The 17,148-nt window shown below is 47.4% G+C and overlaps 1 protein-coding gene across 1 annotated transcript; it reads right to left on the bottom strand.

Moving 5' to 3' along the window:
* Positions 1-4,759: 4,759 nt before the first annotated feature.
* LOC149332832 (uncharacterized) lies at positions 4,760-16,775 on the bottom strand. The gene is made up of 6 exons (XM_089557568.1): positions 16,763-16,775; positions 15,344-15,389; positions 14,154-14,266; positions 11,913-12,008; positions 6,556-6,810; positions 4,760-4,989 (listed from the first exon to the last, which is right to left on the bottom strand). The coding sequence occupies exons 1-6, from the start codon at positions 16,773-16,775 to the stop codon at positions 4,760-4,762; spliced, it is 753 nt and encodes a 250-aa protein (XP_089413694.1).
* Between the last annotated feature and the right edge of the window lie 373 nt (positions 16,776-17,148).

Raw genomic sequence — 17,148 nt, forward strand, 5'->3', positions numbered from 1 at the left:
TACATGCGAGTAGGTCTGAGCGAAGTTGTGGTTTCAGCCAAATTATACAATTTCTGACCTGTATCACATTGACCTCTTCTCATGGTTTACAGTCCCAATATCACTAAAGAGGAGACTAGAAATTCTCGTTCACCACTTGCGGTTGGGAACAGCCTACACAAATCCCTTTCTACACAGAAGTGGGCGTGCAAACAAGCCACGATATAATTATGCAAGTGGTCACGAGGAGGCCGATATACCTCATCCGTCACGAAGTCCATGTGGTCACGATGGGGAGGATGTGCCTCATGTCTTACTGGATTGCCCAAATCTTGACAGCTTTAGGATTCACGCTTAAACAGGACAGAAAACAGGACAAAAGGAAGACGGGAGACGACACGAGCGCTGACTAACAACCGGTTATTTTGCCGTCTCCCGTCTCCCTTTTGTCCTGTTTTCTGCGCTGTTTAAACATGAACCCATACCAACTCGCCCAGTTTTCCGTTTCGTGAGTGTTAGGACTCGACTGAAGAGGGACTTGACCACCATTGATAAAAGGCAAGTCTTTAAAAAGTAGTCCTTGGCCGACGCATGCGCCACGGAAATGGGCGATCATAGCGCTCAAATCTCTCCGTGGACACTGGAATCCTCGGTAGGTTCTGGGTGTGGCTTGTGTAAATTTAGTGGTTGTTCGCCTCGGCTATTGCTTTCCAGTGTCCTGGCAATCATTTATTGTGTTTCTATCATGCATATGATATCGTTATTGTAGCTGCTCATTGTCTCTTTCACTTCTTTAGCCGCCGCGGTGGCTCAGTGGTTATAGTGCTCGGCTGCGGACTCGAAAGACACGGGTTCGATCCCGGCCGCGGCGGTCGAATTTCGATGGAGGCAAAATTCTTGAGGCCCGTGTACTATGCGATGTCAAGAACCCCAAGTGGTCAAATTTCCGGAGCCCTCCACTACGGCGTCTCTCATAGCCTGAGTTGCTTTGAGACGTTAAACCCCATAAACCAAACCAAACCATCTCACTTCTTAGATCGGCCGTTTTTATGCCCAGAGCCTCCTCTGTTTTTACAATGCCAGCCGCATCGCCCGCTTCGCAACGGGAGTCGTAGGTACGCATCGTTTCAGTTAGTTGCCGCACTGCGGCACTGCAGATGGTACCACTGCTTGCGTGATGCTTGCTCGCTTTGCTCGCAGTTTGCAGAGGTGGGCTGAGGCGTTCGCTCCGCTTATCATTTGAGGATCGCGGCTGGCATACTTGAGGCACTGCTTGAGGCGTTTGCGCCGCTAATTGGTGGTCCTTGCCAGACGAATAAGGCGTTGTAGGCTGCTAGGTTCGTCCGTTTCGTGGCACCATGGTTAACGAAGATTGTTTTGCGCTGGTAAATGGCATGGTCCGCGAAGGTGACGAGGTGTGCTCGCAGCAGCAGTAAAAAGGCACCGGTTAATTATGTGCAGTACGGCTGCTGTTTTCAGTTTTGTGTGAAGTCTGGGAGATATTAAGTTCAGTTATGTGAAGCGGAGGAACTTCGCTGCACAGTCTGTAGGAAAGAAATGGATATTTAAGTGCATTTATGTACCTATATTTACACCTATTTACAGGAATAGCATATAGCATATTTTGCATGTATCGGCGGCTATATACACAACTCTTTATTTATAGCCTTTAACTTTATAAAATTTGTGTGTATTTGCTTGTATTTACATTTATACTTAGTTTTAAGAAATTTGCATTGCAGCGCCACTTTTGCACGCGCGAGGACGACAAAGCATCTCGTGCACGAGCTGAACACAACAAACGAAGCAAAACACCTAACGGCCCTGTGGAGACGCCAGTTCGTATGCCCTCAATGTATTTGATTGTCCTCTCTGCATGGTGGTGGTGGAAATCATTTATGTTCAGGTATACTACAGGAGGTTATGCATGAGCTGACCCAGAGGGGGCCAGCCCTTACAAATGCTAGGTGGAGGTCCCTAGTTCGGGACCCCAGTGGCATTGGCCGCCGCCCGGGCTCGCGCGACCAAGGCCCGTTGGGCCTGCAGGTCAGAGCAGCCGAGCAGGGTCGCCTCGCAGTCCTCCCGGGTTGGGTTGGGGTGAGGGGGGATAGCAGGGCTGGAGGGGCAGGCCCACACCATGTGGTAGATGTCAGAAGACTTCTCCGCATAGTGCGGACAGCTGCCCGAGAAAGAAGGGTATAAGTGTTTGAGAGCTGCCGGGCACAGCAAAGTATTAGTATAGAGGCGAAGCAGAAGCCGCTTCTCCGCCTTTGAGAGACCTTTACACGGGCGGAGATAAAGACCATGGCCAGATTGATCGAGTAAAACGATGTCTTTGAAGGTGTAAGCTGGAATAAATTCGAGTTCTTGATCGTCAGGGACGGAGGGGAATGTCCGGTGAGAGAGCGCGCGGGCGGCGGCGTCAGCTGCCTCATTTCCCTCAAGGCCCATGTTAGCGGGAGCCCAAACGATACGCCGGTGCGCGGGGTCACCGGTGTAGACGCTGTTTTGGAGAATGCGGTAGGCTAGATACGGTACCCAGCCCTGCTAGACGTTCCGACATGCCCCTCGTGAGTCGGAAATAATTATTTTTGAATTGGTATCAGATGCAGCCAACGCAATGGCGACCTCCTCCGCGTGTGTTACGTCACGGGCTCGGAAAGTAAGGCCGTTCACTGTTTTGGATTGGTGGACGACTGCGGCTGTGTACCATCCCCCATGGTGGGGGCCGGAGGCATCCACGTAGAATACGCCGGGTTTCGCTCCATAGTGGCATGCCAGGGCTTCCGCCCGCGCCAGGCGCCGGCCATTATGGTCCTCACGGTTCATGTTCGCGGGAAGAGGGCGCACGTGGCGGCGGCGGGCGACAACGCCGGTTGAAGAGACGCTGACGCGGCGCCAAAGAAATGCTGCCTTGTGGTTCGGCATTTTTACGGTGACTGCCCCTGAATACGTACTGAAGCCAACTTGGTTTCAGTTTTATCTTGCCTCGTGAAGAAAGAGGGAACGCCTCAGAAATTATCTTCATCCGCTTTCCGTCGTCAGGCGCCACTCAGATGGCACTTTTCTCCCACCGTAGTAGAGCAGGCGCGAAGTCTAGCCGCTGGGGTAGAGTAGGAAAGGAGGATAAGAGTGGGCCTCGGACGGTCGGATCGGCCTTACTCGGCAGGCATGGTAAAAATAGAGGAGGCGCTGTTACTGTGGTGAGGGCATATTGCTTATAGTATATCCCCATTGATTGCATTGTGAATTGTGTGTGTTGTAGCTGTGTTTAGTTGAGCGTTATGTTGACGGTTAAAGTGCTGTTCTTTCATGATACGAAAGGAGTAGCCGGTGCTACAATCACCATCATCTCCTTTTATGTCCATGTCAATAAAAAAAGAAAACTTGCGAATCCTGGGAACACTGTGTGTTGATGAACGTTCATCAGCAAAAGCATTATTCCAATACTCATGCCGTAACTTACTAGGGTAAGAAGACATGCGGTAGCCAGGCCTATCAACCCTTTACCGTTGATGCATATGGCACGTTCTCAAAAGGGTAACGGATAGTGCGGCTTCCGCAAGGGGGATTTAGCCGTATAATTTCCATTCTTTCAAGATTGTAAACCTCCATTCCGGCTTCTGCTCTCAGCTGGTCACACGCCTTTAAAAACGAAAACTTTATCTTAAAGGCAGCTGCACATTTTGCCTAAAAGATGACGCTTGCCCAGGAAAGGTCGAATTTGCGAGTTCTAAATTCTGCGTAAGGATAAAAGAAAAAAATGAGCGTGAGAATTCGAATTGTTATCTTACGCAGTCATAGAATTACAGCGCTAATCCATTGTACAACAGAACTAATTGCAACGAATGTTGTCTCTACCCCAAACCAGACGCGGATAGTCTTCTTCTGAGAATATTTTCCATTCATTCGTGTTCTTATGAGTTCCCGTAAAGTTTACCCTATTTGCGGCTGGAAGTAGGAGAAGGCGGGCGGTGCTGCTTAAGCGGCTGGGACAGTTAGGCGGCTGCTCAGGGCGGGACAGCATATGCATGGCCGCCCGAGGCAAAGAACATTGACCGTCATCACCGCCATCTCTGCTTTTGAGAGAACGGTCACTGAACCACGCAGTTCACACTGCTTTTGCGTTCAGACGCTTGGGCATAAGGCACGAACTCGGAAAACCCTAGGGTGTTTATTCCCATACAAGACAAGGTTTGACGACAAGCAAGATAAGATGTATACGTAGACACCTAACTCTAGGGCGGGAAGTAAGGAAATTCCGGCCGCACCTTGCGAGCACCATGCTCTTGGGCTGCGTCGCTGGCACACCAGGGTCTTGGAAAGTCACGGCGTTGAGGCAAACGCTGCGACCAGCAATTATTCAAACGTACATGCACATGATGATATGAAATTTACATAGAGGGAGAATTTGGAGTCTTGAGTACGGCACGTGATCGAAACACTCTGAATGACGATTCTCTTAACTGCGTGTGTTCGCTGAATAGGTGATGTATAGTTCCATAAGCATGTTTTGAACATCTTGTTTACGACTTATTAGGAACATACGTAATATATTAGGACCACGTGGAAAACGCTATGACGCTGTGTTGAACACATACCTAAAGCACAGCTCCTGAGTAATGTCTGCACCTAATGAACAACTCGGAATGAATGGACCCTATGGAGTGTTTCAGTCGGGAAGAGCAGCCAAGCTGAAGCTTCCGACGGACCGCACAACGCAGGGTGATACACCATGAACAAGAGGCGGCGCTTATGCAGGCAAAATTGAAATTTCCTTTCATTCGCTCCCGTCGTCCCCCGGAAGCGACCGCCACGACGCAGGCAGGCAGTCCTGGACGCAGGCCGCCATGCTGGGGTACGACTTGTAGATGCAGATGTCTTCCCACTTGCTGCACGCGTGTTGCACGGGATCATAGAACCACCACTGGCGGCTGGGCTCCTCCCGGTGCGTGCAGCTGTAGATGGCCGATAGCGGCAGGGGCTGCGTGCACTCACGCATGGGAGGCCCTGCGTGTGTTATACCAGAGTAGAAGCTTGGGCGAGTTGGTGATGGTTCACTTTCTTATTTATTTATTTATATATTTATTTACCATTTATTATACCCTCAGGACCATTATGGCATTACAGAGGGGAGTGGTTACAAACAAAAAATGCAATCAACAAACAAGGGTTAATGAAACAGACAACGTACAAACATGACTTCTACACATACATTATTAGCTAAGGCGTTCAGAGAATAAAAGGAACAAAAAAACTATAACGCAGTATAAAATGAATCCTAGTTAGACAATGTTAGCTATGACATTCTTGAATAACTGATGATCGGTGATGGTGGCCATCGAAGAAGGAAGGTGATTCCCTACTCATTTGATGTGTGTGGTACAAATGACTGGAAAATGTTTTTGATCTGCAGAAAGGGATGCCAACTTTGTGAATGTGGTCTAGGCATGGTGATACGTACTGAGGTGGTGAGATAAGTTCGGCATGAAACTGCGGGTGATAGAATAATTTGTGAAAAAGGCACAGGCGAAACATTTTGCGACGTGATGACAAGGATGGTAAGTTAAGGCTAGATTTCATGGCACTGATGGTTGCTGTTCTGTTATAGTTAGGTTGCCACTTGCCACATATCGCTAAACAGACACGGACACAAGGGAGGCACACAGGACGGGCGCTAACTTACAACTGAAGTTGATTGCATGAAACCAGGCAATATAACAGAGAAGAGGAGATAAAAACATTTGAAATAAGGAAGCACTCAAACAGCGTTATCGTCGAACAAGATTTACAGATTAGCAGACATGAAACGCATTTCCTTGTCGGACAGAAACACTGAGGCAGCACTAACGCGCATATCTTCCTTTTGTGAATGTATATTGAACGCCTCTATAATTTCCCTGGTAAGCTGATCTTCGTGGCAATCAATGACAACAGAACTTTTGAAATCCGGATAACAGCCACGACACTTGTTTTTTTTTTTCCATCCTTTTCTTTAGCGTTGATGTGGCCAGCAAGATGCCCCTTGACACCATTTCTGACATCATTGTTGTGTTCTCGCAGCCTATCCTTGAGGCATCATTGATTGCCACAATGATCAGCTTACAAGGGAAATTATAGAGGCGTTCAATATACATTCACAATATACATTCTTCTCTGTTAGGGCCGCCGCGGTGGCTCAGTGGCTATGGTGCTCGGCTGCTGACCCAAAAGACGCGGGTTCGATCCCGGCCGCGGCGGCTAGAATTTCTTTGGAGGAGAAATTCTAGAGGCCCGTGTACTGTGCGATGTCAGTGCACGTTAAAGAACCCCAGGTGGTCGAAATTTCCGGAGCCCTTCACTACGGCGTCTCTCATAGCCTTAGTCGCTTTGGGACGTTAAACCCCATAAACCAAACCAAACCATTCTTCTCTGTTATATTGCCTGGTTTCATGCAATAAACTTCAGTTGTAAGTTAGCGCCCGTTCTGTGTGTCTCCCTTGTGTCCGTGTCTTTTTAGCGCTATGTGGCAAGTGAAAGGTGTTATACCGTTTATCATTGCAATCGCCTGGGCTGGCAGTTCGCTGATCGCCTCACCTCCTTCGCATATCTCGGCGCACTCTTCGCTGCTGTTGTAACGGTATCCGGCGGGCGAGCCCTCCTCGTCGGCGCAGAGGTGGCCGGGCGTCCACTCGAGGCACGAGCCCGGGTTGCCGGCGCCTGGCAAGTAGAACCAGCCGTGGTCCCGCACCAGCGACGTCAGGTTGCTCGAGCAGTGCACCAGCCGAGGAGCGGCGCAACGACTGACGCTGCTCTCTTCGGAAGCGCCTCCCGACTCCTCGACCATTGCCCCTGCACGGTGTATGTATCGCTTGGGCCGAGACGTGTCCGACATCATCGGAGAGAAATTTCGAATGCTTGAAAATTGTAAGGTATTCATGGAAGCATTGAAGGTAATGATCCGTTATTCCGATGCACAGCAATATCTTTAATAAAGGAGTAATTACGCATTGACGTCCACCCGAGTACAGCCATACGGCTACAAAGGAAAGCTATACAGCTCTCTCAGAAACTTCGTAGTTAAAGAAAAATTGGTCCTGGTCCGGGGTTCGAACTCGGGACCACCGCTTCACCGGAGCAGTCGCTCTACCAACTGAGCTGACCACGGGACCACCGCTTCACCAGAGCGGTCGCTCCACCAATTGAGCTAACCGGGACGGAGAGCTTATGGTAGGGCGAGAGCGAATTGATCAATAACTCGAAGTGGGAACAGCGCTCGGGTGGATGCTAATGAGTAATTACTCCCTTATCACAAATCTGCCCCACCTTGGGGGATTCCCCTAAAGAAACATTTGGTCAGCAATATCTTTCTCTTAAAGTTTTTGCATCGCTCGCATGGACCACTTAAGACTGCCGTACGAGACCAATGGGGAACACTTTTGAAGGTCGGAAAACGTTAACAGCAAAAAAAAAAAGAGAACATAATGCAAGCCTGTGGACGGGAGATTTCCGGATATATTTATTGTGATTGTGAAATCTAACTATATATAAAAAAATGCGTTCAAAAACTTTTTACGGTTCAAAAATGCTTTTGTCCATAATTATGAGAGAAGCCAACAGCCACAGAAACCAAGGAGCACAGGGGATTTTTTAATTAACTAATTTTTTTGTGGTGTTGATCACGTAAGAATATTCCTGAATATGTTGTCGCTTAAAGCTAATTGATTAGAAAAGCAGAAGAAAAAACAACCACATGCCGCCGGTCGGATCCGAACCCACGACCTCCGAATTACGCGTCCGGTGCTCTACCTCTGAGCTACGGCGACGACTGTCAAACCTTCTGCTTTCGGGGGTATTTATGTTTACAAATAACGTAACCTTGAGAGTGTTCATCAGCGCCACCCACGTTCGTAAGTGGCGGACGTGGAACGTCCTGAGTTACCGCTGGTGTGACGTAGAACGCCATCGAACGGCGAGGGTGGAAGCTGTGCGAGAACCCTCTTATGCTTCCTATGGCGTCAAGGCTGCCAGAACCGAGGCCCTCGCTAAGCAATTAAGCAAACAAGGGAAGGGGAATGAGGGGCTCGTTATAAATATGAGAGAAGCCAACAGCCACAGAAACCAAGGAGCACAGGGGATTTTTTAATTAATTAATTTTTTTGTGCTGTTGATCAAGTAAGAATATTCCTGAATATGTTGTCGCTTAAAGCTAACTGATTAGAAAAGCAGAAGAAAAAACAACTACATGCCGCCGGTAGGATCCGAACCCACGACCTCCGAATTACGCGTCCGGTGCTCTACCTCTGAGCTACGGCGACGGCTGTCAAACCTTCTGCTTTCGGGGGTATTTATGTTTACAAATAACCTAACCTTGAGAGTGTTCATCAGCGCCACCCGCGTTCGTAAGCGGCGGACGTGGAACGTCCTGAGTTACCGCTGGTGTGACATGACGGATCCCACCGGCGGCATGTGGTTGTTTTTTCTTCTGCTTTTCTAATCAATTAGCTTTAAGCGACAACATATTCAGGAATATTCTTACTTGATCAACACCACAAAAAATAAATTAATTAAAAAATCCCCTGTGCTCCTTGGTTTCTGTGGCTGTTGGCTTCTCTCATATTTATAACGAGCCCCTCATTCCCCTTCCCTTGTTTGCTTATTTGTCCATAATTGTCATACAGGGCTACAGGGTCTGGATTGTTAGTGCTCAAACGAATACGAAAAAATGAATATGGGCAAAGGCTAGCAGAATAGAAAAACCTATGTTTCAACAAACGTAAACGGACAGCAAGACCGGGATATAACATCCTAATTGGTTCATTATTGTTTTTTAAGGCGCAAAAACAGTACAAAACACGAAGGTAGACAACAGGACTCTGCCTACACCTCCTACCGTTCAACGACATGAGGGAGAAAGTGGCTGAAAAACAACAGCCACCGGAATAGGACCTTCAGGTAAGGACGCTGCTCAAATCATTACAATCACAGCTGGCTTTAGCTAACAAGAGAATACAACAACCGGAATCCAAAACGGAAAGCCCAACGACAGCCGTTTCTAATGAGGTGGCCCGTGGTCAGTCAGAAAAATTAGTTGCGGTGAGCACGGAAACGGACTCTACTCCACGCAGTAAGCGTAGAGCAACGCAAATGCTACAGGAAGCTCCAGATAATCTGGAACCACGCTGGAGTAGATTCTACTCTACTCCACCTTGGGGGATTGAGTAGAGTAGAATCTACCCCTTTGGGGGATTCCCCTGAACATTTGATCAACACTATTTCCACTTCGAGTTATTGATCGATTCGCTCTCGCCCTACCATAAGCTTGCCGTCCCGGTTAGCTCAATTGGTAGAGCGACTGCTCCGGTGAAGCGGTGGTCCCGCGTTCGAACCCCGGACCAGGACAAATTTTTCGTTAACTACGACGTTTCTGAGAAAACTGTATAGCTTTCCTTTGTAGCCTTATGGCTGCGCTCGGGTGGACGTTAATGAGTAATTACTCCCTTATTATTCCAACTGGTTGTGGAAACGATGAAAATTTAGACCCGCTTGTGAAAAAAAAATGTATTTTTAAAGTATCTCCTCTTATAATCGCTTTTTTGCCTGTCGCTTTAAATACAGCAGAGACTCTGATCTCCATTAAGTGCGGCGTTTATCGAAAGAAAGAAGAAAATAACAGTTACCTTATCTTGCGTATGAGGGTTAAAAATTACGAGGAACTTAAGCGGCTAAAGTGGTGAAAGGCGAAAGCCTGAGTGCTGCATACTGCTACGCGATTGTTCACTTCACATTCTGTTGGTGCATTAATCAACTGCCAATTAATGACGCTTAATCTTTGCCTTGAGGAGTGGAACGTGACAGCGTGTTGTAGCGCTGCCAGGGAGTCCACGGAACGCCACCACCCTTTTGGCGCGATGCGTTGCCCTTTGAACGCAACGCTTTTTGAGGAAAGGAAATGGTGCCGTAATTCTCTGTCATCTCGGTGGACACCTGAACCGCACCGTTCAGGAAGGGAGGAAGTGGAGTTAAAGATGAAAGGAAAAGAGGGGCCGTAATAAAGAAAATGATAATTGTATTTGAGAAAAGGAAATTACGCAGTAACTGTCTCACTCTTCTCGGTGGACACCAGTCGAAATTTGTATTTGAGGAAAGGAAATTGCGCAGTAACTGTGTCACATATTTCGGTGGACACCCGTCAAAATTCGCGCGAAGTGACGTCACGACCATTTCGACCAATCTGAAACGCGGACAAATTTGCTAACACGTCTTGGTCACGACAGTATGAGCCATTAAAGGCTTTCGCCTTTAAACACAGTTACACCATCTCGCGTATAAGGGTTAAAATCCAATGCGCCCGCACGCACTTAGACGTTTTGTCGCAGCTAGGTTGTCTTGTCGGACGCATCGCGCGGTGAAAAGGATTCTCAGACCGAACCTTGTCTACCATCGTGCACTTTTCCGCGAAAGAATGCAGCCGGGCGGACGGACGGAGGGACGGATCAGATGAACCAGCGCTGTGTCTCGCCTCTTCTCTTCCTGAGGCCTTATGCCTTTCCGCTGTCGCACTCATGTCTGACCAACCTGCCCATCAGTTCATGCTGTAAAGACCTGACTTGATTGCGCTAAATCTGAAACCTAGAGCGTATCCTTCGTCTCCACAATCATTAACAAGAGCTTGCAAATCTTCCTGCCTCTCTGCAAACAGTACAATATCGTGCGCATGCATTAAACCGCCGCTCCCCGAAGTTTGTTTTCATGCGCCCCGTAGTGGCAAAACAAGGGAACTATGCCTTTGTTAGACTTTGGAACAGTTGGAAACAATTAGGATAAGAGTTGGGGATAAGAGTTAATGGAAAATACCTAAGTAATTTGCGATTCGTGGATCACATTGCCTTGCTAAGACACTCAGGACATGAACCGCAAAGCATGATCAATGAATTAGACAGACCAAGAAGAACGGTGGAGCTAAACATTAACATGCAGAAAACCAAAGTAATGTTCAACAGCCTAGCAAGGGAACAGCAGTTCGCAATTTGTAGCCAGGTGTTGGAAGTAGTAAGAGAATATATCTATTTAGGGCAGGTAGTGACAGCTGATTCGGATCATGAGAGGGAAATAACTAGAAGAATAAGAATGGGGTGGAGCGCATATGGCAGGTTCTCTCAGATCATGAATGGCAGTTTACCAATATCCCTCAAGAGAAAAGTATACAACAGCTGTGTCTTACCGGCACTCACTTATGGGGCAGAAACGTGGAGGCTAACAAAGAGGGTTCAGCTTAAGTTAAGGACAACGCAGCGAGCTATGAAAGAAAAATGATAGGTGTAACTCCTAAGAGTTCGGAAGTGGGCGGAGTGGGTGAGAGAACAAACACGCGTTAATGATATCCTAGTTAAGATCAAGAGGAAAAAGTGGGCTTGGGCAGGGCATGTAATGCGAATGCAAGATAACCGGTGGTCCTTAAGGGTAACGGAGTGGATTCCAAGGGAAGGCAAGCGCAGCAGGGGGCGGCAGAAAGTTAGGTGGGCGGATGAGATTAAGAAGTTTACGGGTATACGGTGGCCGCAACTGGCGAAGGACAGGGTTAATTGGAGAGACAAGGAGGGGGCTTTGCCCCGCAGTGGGCGTAGTCAGGCTGATGATGATGATGATGCAGCTGCGACTAAGCGGGAAAGAAAAAAAGGCGGTCCGTATTGCCCGAGAGCCCTAGAGCGACCCAGCATCATCGTGTCTCCCCCTTCCCCCCTTGCGTCCGAACAGCGGCACGGGGAGAAAGAAGGCCCGTCCCCTTCCTGCCAGGGGAAGAGTGCGCCATGTAGTGCATGTAATGTCCCCTGTGTGCATGTAATGACCCCTCATGTAATGTCCCCTGTGGACCCTTGAGGAAACAATAAATAAATAGTGCCACGCTGCTGGTCCCCGTGCATCGAGCAGTATCCGTGCTCGAGAGTACTCACTGGGGCTCGACTTGCTGGTCTTGTTCCTATTCGACGACCTCGTCGCTTCGATCACTTCCGTCGTAGTCTCCTCCGCGGGAGGGACCTCAGGCCTCCCTGCGTCGGAAATGGCACGCTCATAACGCTGCTGTGGGGTTGGAGAGGTCAGAGGGAAAGTACAGGAATTCAGGATATCGCTGCAGAACAGATATTCGGCTCTAATTGAGGAAGGCGATCTTAATGCTCAAACAATGAACGATGAGCTCACAGCTGTCATTACGGAGTGCGCGTTAGAAGTAGGCGGTAGGATGATTCGCAGGATACGTGCAAGCTATCTCAGGAGACGAACAATATGATTAAGAAACGCTGAAGCATGGAAGCCTCAGCTATCAAAGTTAATAAATAATCCCAAGGTAGCCGACATAAGGAAGTTTATAATGGTGAAAATCGAGCATTTTCTAAAGAACGGAGGTAGCCTAAAAGCAGAGAAGAGGATACCAGGCATAGTTAAGTAAAAACCATATGTACGCTATAAGAGACAGAGGGCAATGTTATTAGCAATATGAGAGCGTACGACGTAAGTGGAACAACACATGAAACAAATTCAATATAAATAAACAAGAATAAAATCTTGGTAAACAGATATAAATACAAAATGAATGAAATAGAGAGAAATCCAGTGCAATCTAATGCGAACAGTTACGAAGAATGCAGTCAAGTAGTGCAGGGAAGGTACAGAGGAGTTGCTCAAGTACATCAAACTAAGGGTGTGAATGGTAGAGAGAGGGTGTGGTTGATGGTCCTTTGCGATCACAAAAATGAACAAGGGAGGGGAAAACCTCAGGTTGCTGGAGCCAACGTTTCGACAAGGGGACTTGTCTTCGTCTGGGATGATTCGCAGGATACGTGAAAAGAAGTTTAGATAATTTTTAATGTTCTAAGCCAGGCAGTAAGAGATATTTCAATCTCACGGGATCACTTTCCTTGACAGTAGAATCTGATAATTCATTGCATTGCTATATTGCTGCAATTAAAAATGATTTATTAAAAGCCGACGTTGATATATGCAGGCGCTGTACACTTAAGCTATTGAACAAACGTCGTGATGGTGGGGGAAGGAGAGATTGGCGCAGGTGTGTGAAGTGATAAAGTATCTTTTGGAAGAGGCATAGGCGCGATATTTTGTGGCGACAGACCGATCAGGGAAGATGGAGTGATGATTTTGTGCTGCTGATTTGTGTTTGATAGTCGTACTTTGAAGATACGAAGAGAGCAACGCGGTTCTGAACGGGTTTTAAAGAATTGATTAAATAAGCCTGATGTGGACATCAAATTGCGAATGAGTATTCAAGTTTTGATCGCACGAAGGTTTCATATGCCAGTTTATGGACGGAAAGGAGGGACAACGATAATGTCTTTCTAATAAAGCCCAGTGTTTTAGAGCTCTCACCGACCAGTTTCACGATATGTTCAGACCAATTTAGGTTACTTGATATCAATACACCGAGATAACGATAGGTTTGTAGTTGAGAAATTTTAATTGAGTTTAGAGCGCACAGGCGCGGCCATAAGTGAACGGAGCACGCTATTGCGTTCGAAGTGCAATCACGCTTTCTCCATTGGTAATGAAGAAGCGTTGTCTGTCAACAAGAAAGCCCACTAAGCTCCGCTACCAGCATGCGCGTACCACTGCTGGAAATTTCAATTAGGTGACGCGTGAAAAATGTTCGAAGACAGTTGCGTGCTCCGTTTACTTTTGTCCGCGTCTGTACAGTCGGGGACAAAAGTCTCCGGACCACGTGTTCCTCTAACGAAGCCGATAGCTCTGCTATTAGTCGGCGGCTGGAGGCCAAACTTGTGGAGGTAAAGGTTAAATTTTTGTTCTTTCATCTCCGCAAGTGGGGTCTCCAGCCGCTGTCTGATAGTAGAGCTATAAGCTTCATTTGAGGACACGTGGTCCGGAGAATTTTGTCCCCGACTGTACATCAGCCACTTATTACACCAGTTATATATCAAAATTACGCCATCCTGAAGCATGATCTGGACGGTTTGAGATGAAATTCGGCGGTAGAGGACACGATCCTCTGCTAAGGGACGTATAGATGATGAAATACCGCAGGGGTACGTCGCTGATATAGATGAGAGAAAGAAGTGGGCCAGTGCGCTTGTTGACGCATAGTAGAGGGGAGTACGCCGTTATGTAAGCACATCGAGCGGTGGAACGAGTGGCTGCCGTGACCAGGAAATTTCAGCTAGACGAACCTGTACGGATGGCAGCCATGACCAGGGCAGCGGAGGCAACGGTCATTACAAGAACGACGAAGCACACTGCGACGCACACCATGGTCACCACCTTGTTCACGCGGTCCTGGATCCTGCGGTGGGCGCAATTAAGAGGGCACAGCTGCATCCAATTCTCCGTCTCTGCAAAGGCCGATGTCATGGCTCTCCGAGGTTAGCTTCGCTCGAAAAAAAAAAACCATTTATAGCTAAGAAATCTGCCCGCTACTTGACGAACCCGAGAAGACAAGACCAAAGACCCTGGCCTCAGAGATCCGCGTTGTAGAAACTGCCTTGACGTCACCACAAATTGCTTGCAGAAAGGGCTGATGGTTGCAATACCTGTATTTCTACTAGCATGTAAAAATTCAATCTTGGGCAAAAATCAGAAAAGCAATTAAAACGCGGTACTGAATCGTCACCGGCTGATCTGTCTTCAGTTTCTAATGTTAATAAGGATGGCAAACTCCACATTCAGTGAGCGTCTCGCAAGCTATTATAGATTAAACCCGTTCGCAATCCATCTCTTGCTATACCATCTCCAAGTTAACTCTTCAACCAGCGTCTAATAATTATATGTGGGATGTAGAATTTTTGTTTATTACTAATGAAAGAACAAAGTTATGTTTAGGAGTCCTATACAACTTGCCAAATGGACCTCTGCCATTTATACAGAACCGAATGGGGAAAACATTGAAACAATGTGATGAACAAACAAGGAAAGAAATTAAATTAACATACGTTCCAAAGGGGAATTTACGAAGCTAAACATTGGGAGGGGACAAACAACGCTTCTAGCATTAAGATTCCGATAAGATTTAGAGTAGCACAACAAGATCCTAGCTGCGCGAGCGAAAAATGCGGAAACTCTTCAGTGGACACGCCATGCTGAAACCTCAATTTGGAAGTGGGAGATGCGGCAAGCTACCGAATGCAAGTGCTTACGGAACATGCACCTCGTCTCTTCGCTGTGCCTAAAATTAAAAAAAGGTGCAGACCTTCGGGGAGTTCGCCCCCTAAAAAAACTGTTTGTGCGATATACAGCCGTAGTTTGTATGCACCGCAAACAGGACGGTGCTACTCTCTCCAGCACTTCGCCCCGGCGCTTTAGAAGCTGGCTTTTTTGGATGACTGAAAGAAAAGTGGCGAAAACTCAAGACTGGCAGGCTCACAACTTTGTCTGGTGACCAAGGCGCTCCGTGCCGTACAAGAGAGAATCTGTAAAAAGAGGTTTTCGCACATTACGTCAGCCGTAAAGGTATGACTCAACGGTTTATTAACGGAACACACCGAGATATTAGGTCGCTTTGGTATGCAACTTTTTGCAGCTATAGGATCACACCTAGGGGCAGTTCTGATTGAAAAACTTATTTACGAGGGCTGAGGTGCGGGCTAGTCGGTTGTGCATAGCTTGTAAAACCACAAAAAGGACAAAGGCATGGCCCTCCTATGTCTCTGTCGTCATCCTTTTGAATCGGCATCCTGTCGGCATCCTTTTGTCGAATTTAGTTAAACCGACAGCCAATATTTACCGAACCATGCTACTTACTTAATTTAAATTGGCTTGTGAAATCTGCAAGCTAGACGTGGCACTGTTTTGCCATGATCTTCACGTAACAGGAGGGCGATTGAGTGCTTTTTATTATTCGATCCAGGCGCACCCTGGATTCGCGAAAAGCCTAATACTGTCAGTTAAAAAAAAAGCAAAATGTATTTTAAAGTATACTTTTAAGGCTCCCCAGGATATTACCCGCAACAGCTTATACTACGCACCTAATGCTCAATAATTAACTACCTTAAATTTTGAAAACCGTAGAGATTCCTTTGTGGCCCAAATTGTTTAAAATCACGCCAGTTCATTAGCAGAAGGATTCAGAAATCGTTGTAAAGTGCTTCCCAGAAACCGTACACTTCTTGGCTATTTGTTTACATTGTCACAGGATGCAGTGGCCAAAGGATCTAATGCGAACAGGGAATGTTCAAATATTTTCCGGATGCATTGACTTAGTGGCGATGTAAAACGGCTCTTGATCCAAGTGGGACCTAAAGCCGGCAGCGGCGGCCGCAGGCGAGAAGCATAAAAAGAAGAAAATGCATCCTGTGCAATGTCGGCGGACGTTAAACAACTCCGCAGGTGGTCTAAATTAAACTGTCCACAACGGCGTTCCTCATTGCTCACTGAGTGCAGCTTCGGATGCCAAACCCGAGACACCCAGCGACCATTTTAGTATATGTTTTCTCTTGTTTCCCGCACGAAACAAAAGCCTGCTGTTATCGTAGGGTGATGGGAACGTAAGCTTGGCTGCGTACACTGGCGATTAGTTAAATTCTGAAGACTGGGGAAAGCCTGCAGGATATAGATTACTGTTTCGATAAAGGATGTCTGCCTTCTACACGAGAACACGCCGACAGATTTGATGCGATTGGCCCACTGGGCGTTTTCTTTCTCGCTCTGTATTTTGTGAACCGTGACCGAGCGTTCGCTGGCTATGCTCGTACAAGGCTGCGATCACTGTGTAGGCCAAGTCCCAGTCTCTCAGAAGCGTGGGCGCCACAGCCGCTGGCATAGAAGTGGAAACAGTGCAACTTACACCAGTTGGGCATGTTGGGGAGTTGCAGGCCTGTCCAGCTAGGCTTTCAGGGAGCGTACTCGAAGAGCAGGCGAGGCACGCACTCTGCGCTTCTTAGTCTTCTTCCTCGCCTTCTATACAGTGGCGATGATGACTCTGTGCCTGATCCCTTTAGAAGGAAAAACTGCAGATTTACTGCAGGTTTATGGAATTATAGATAGTTCACTTGATGTGCAAAGCCTCCAAGATGACTTAGATAAGATAGCCGTGTGGTGTAATAATTGGGATATGACTTTGAATACTAAAAAGTGTGTACACGTCACCTTTTCGAGGAAGCACTGCTACCCTTCTTATATACCAGATGTCCCAGCTAAATGTAACCAAGCTTTTAAAAATCACGAGGTGTC

This window comes from Amblyomma mixtum, chromosome 8, assembly GCF_055824585.1.
Source record: "Amblyomma mixtum isolate Tamu chromosome 8, ASM5582458v1, whole genome shotgun sequence".
In the NCBI taxonomy this organism is placed as follows: domain Eukaryota; kingdom Metazoa; phylum Arthropoda; class Arachnida; order Ixodida; family Ixodidae; genus Amblyomma; species Amblyomma mixtum.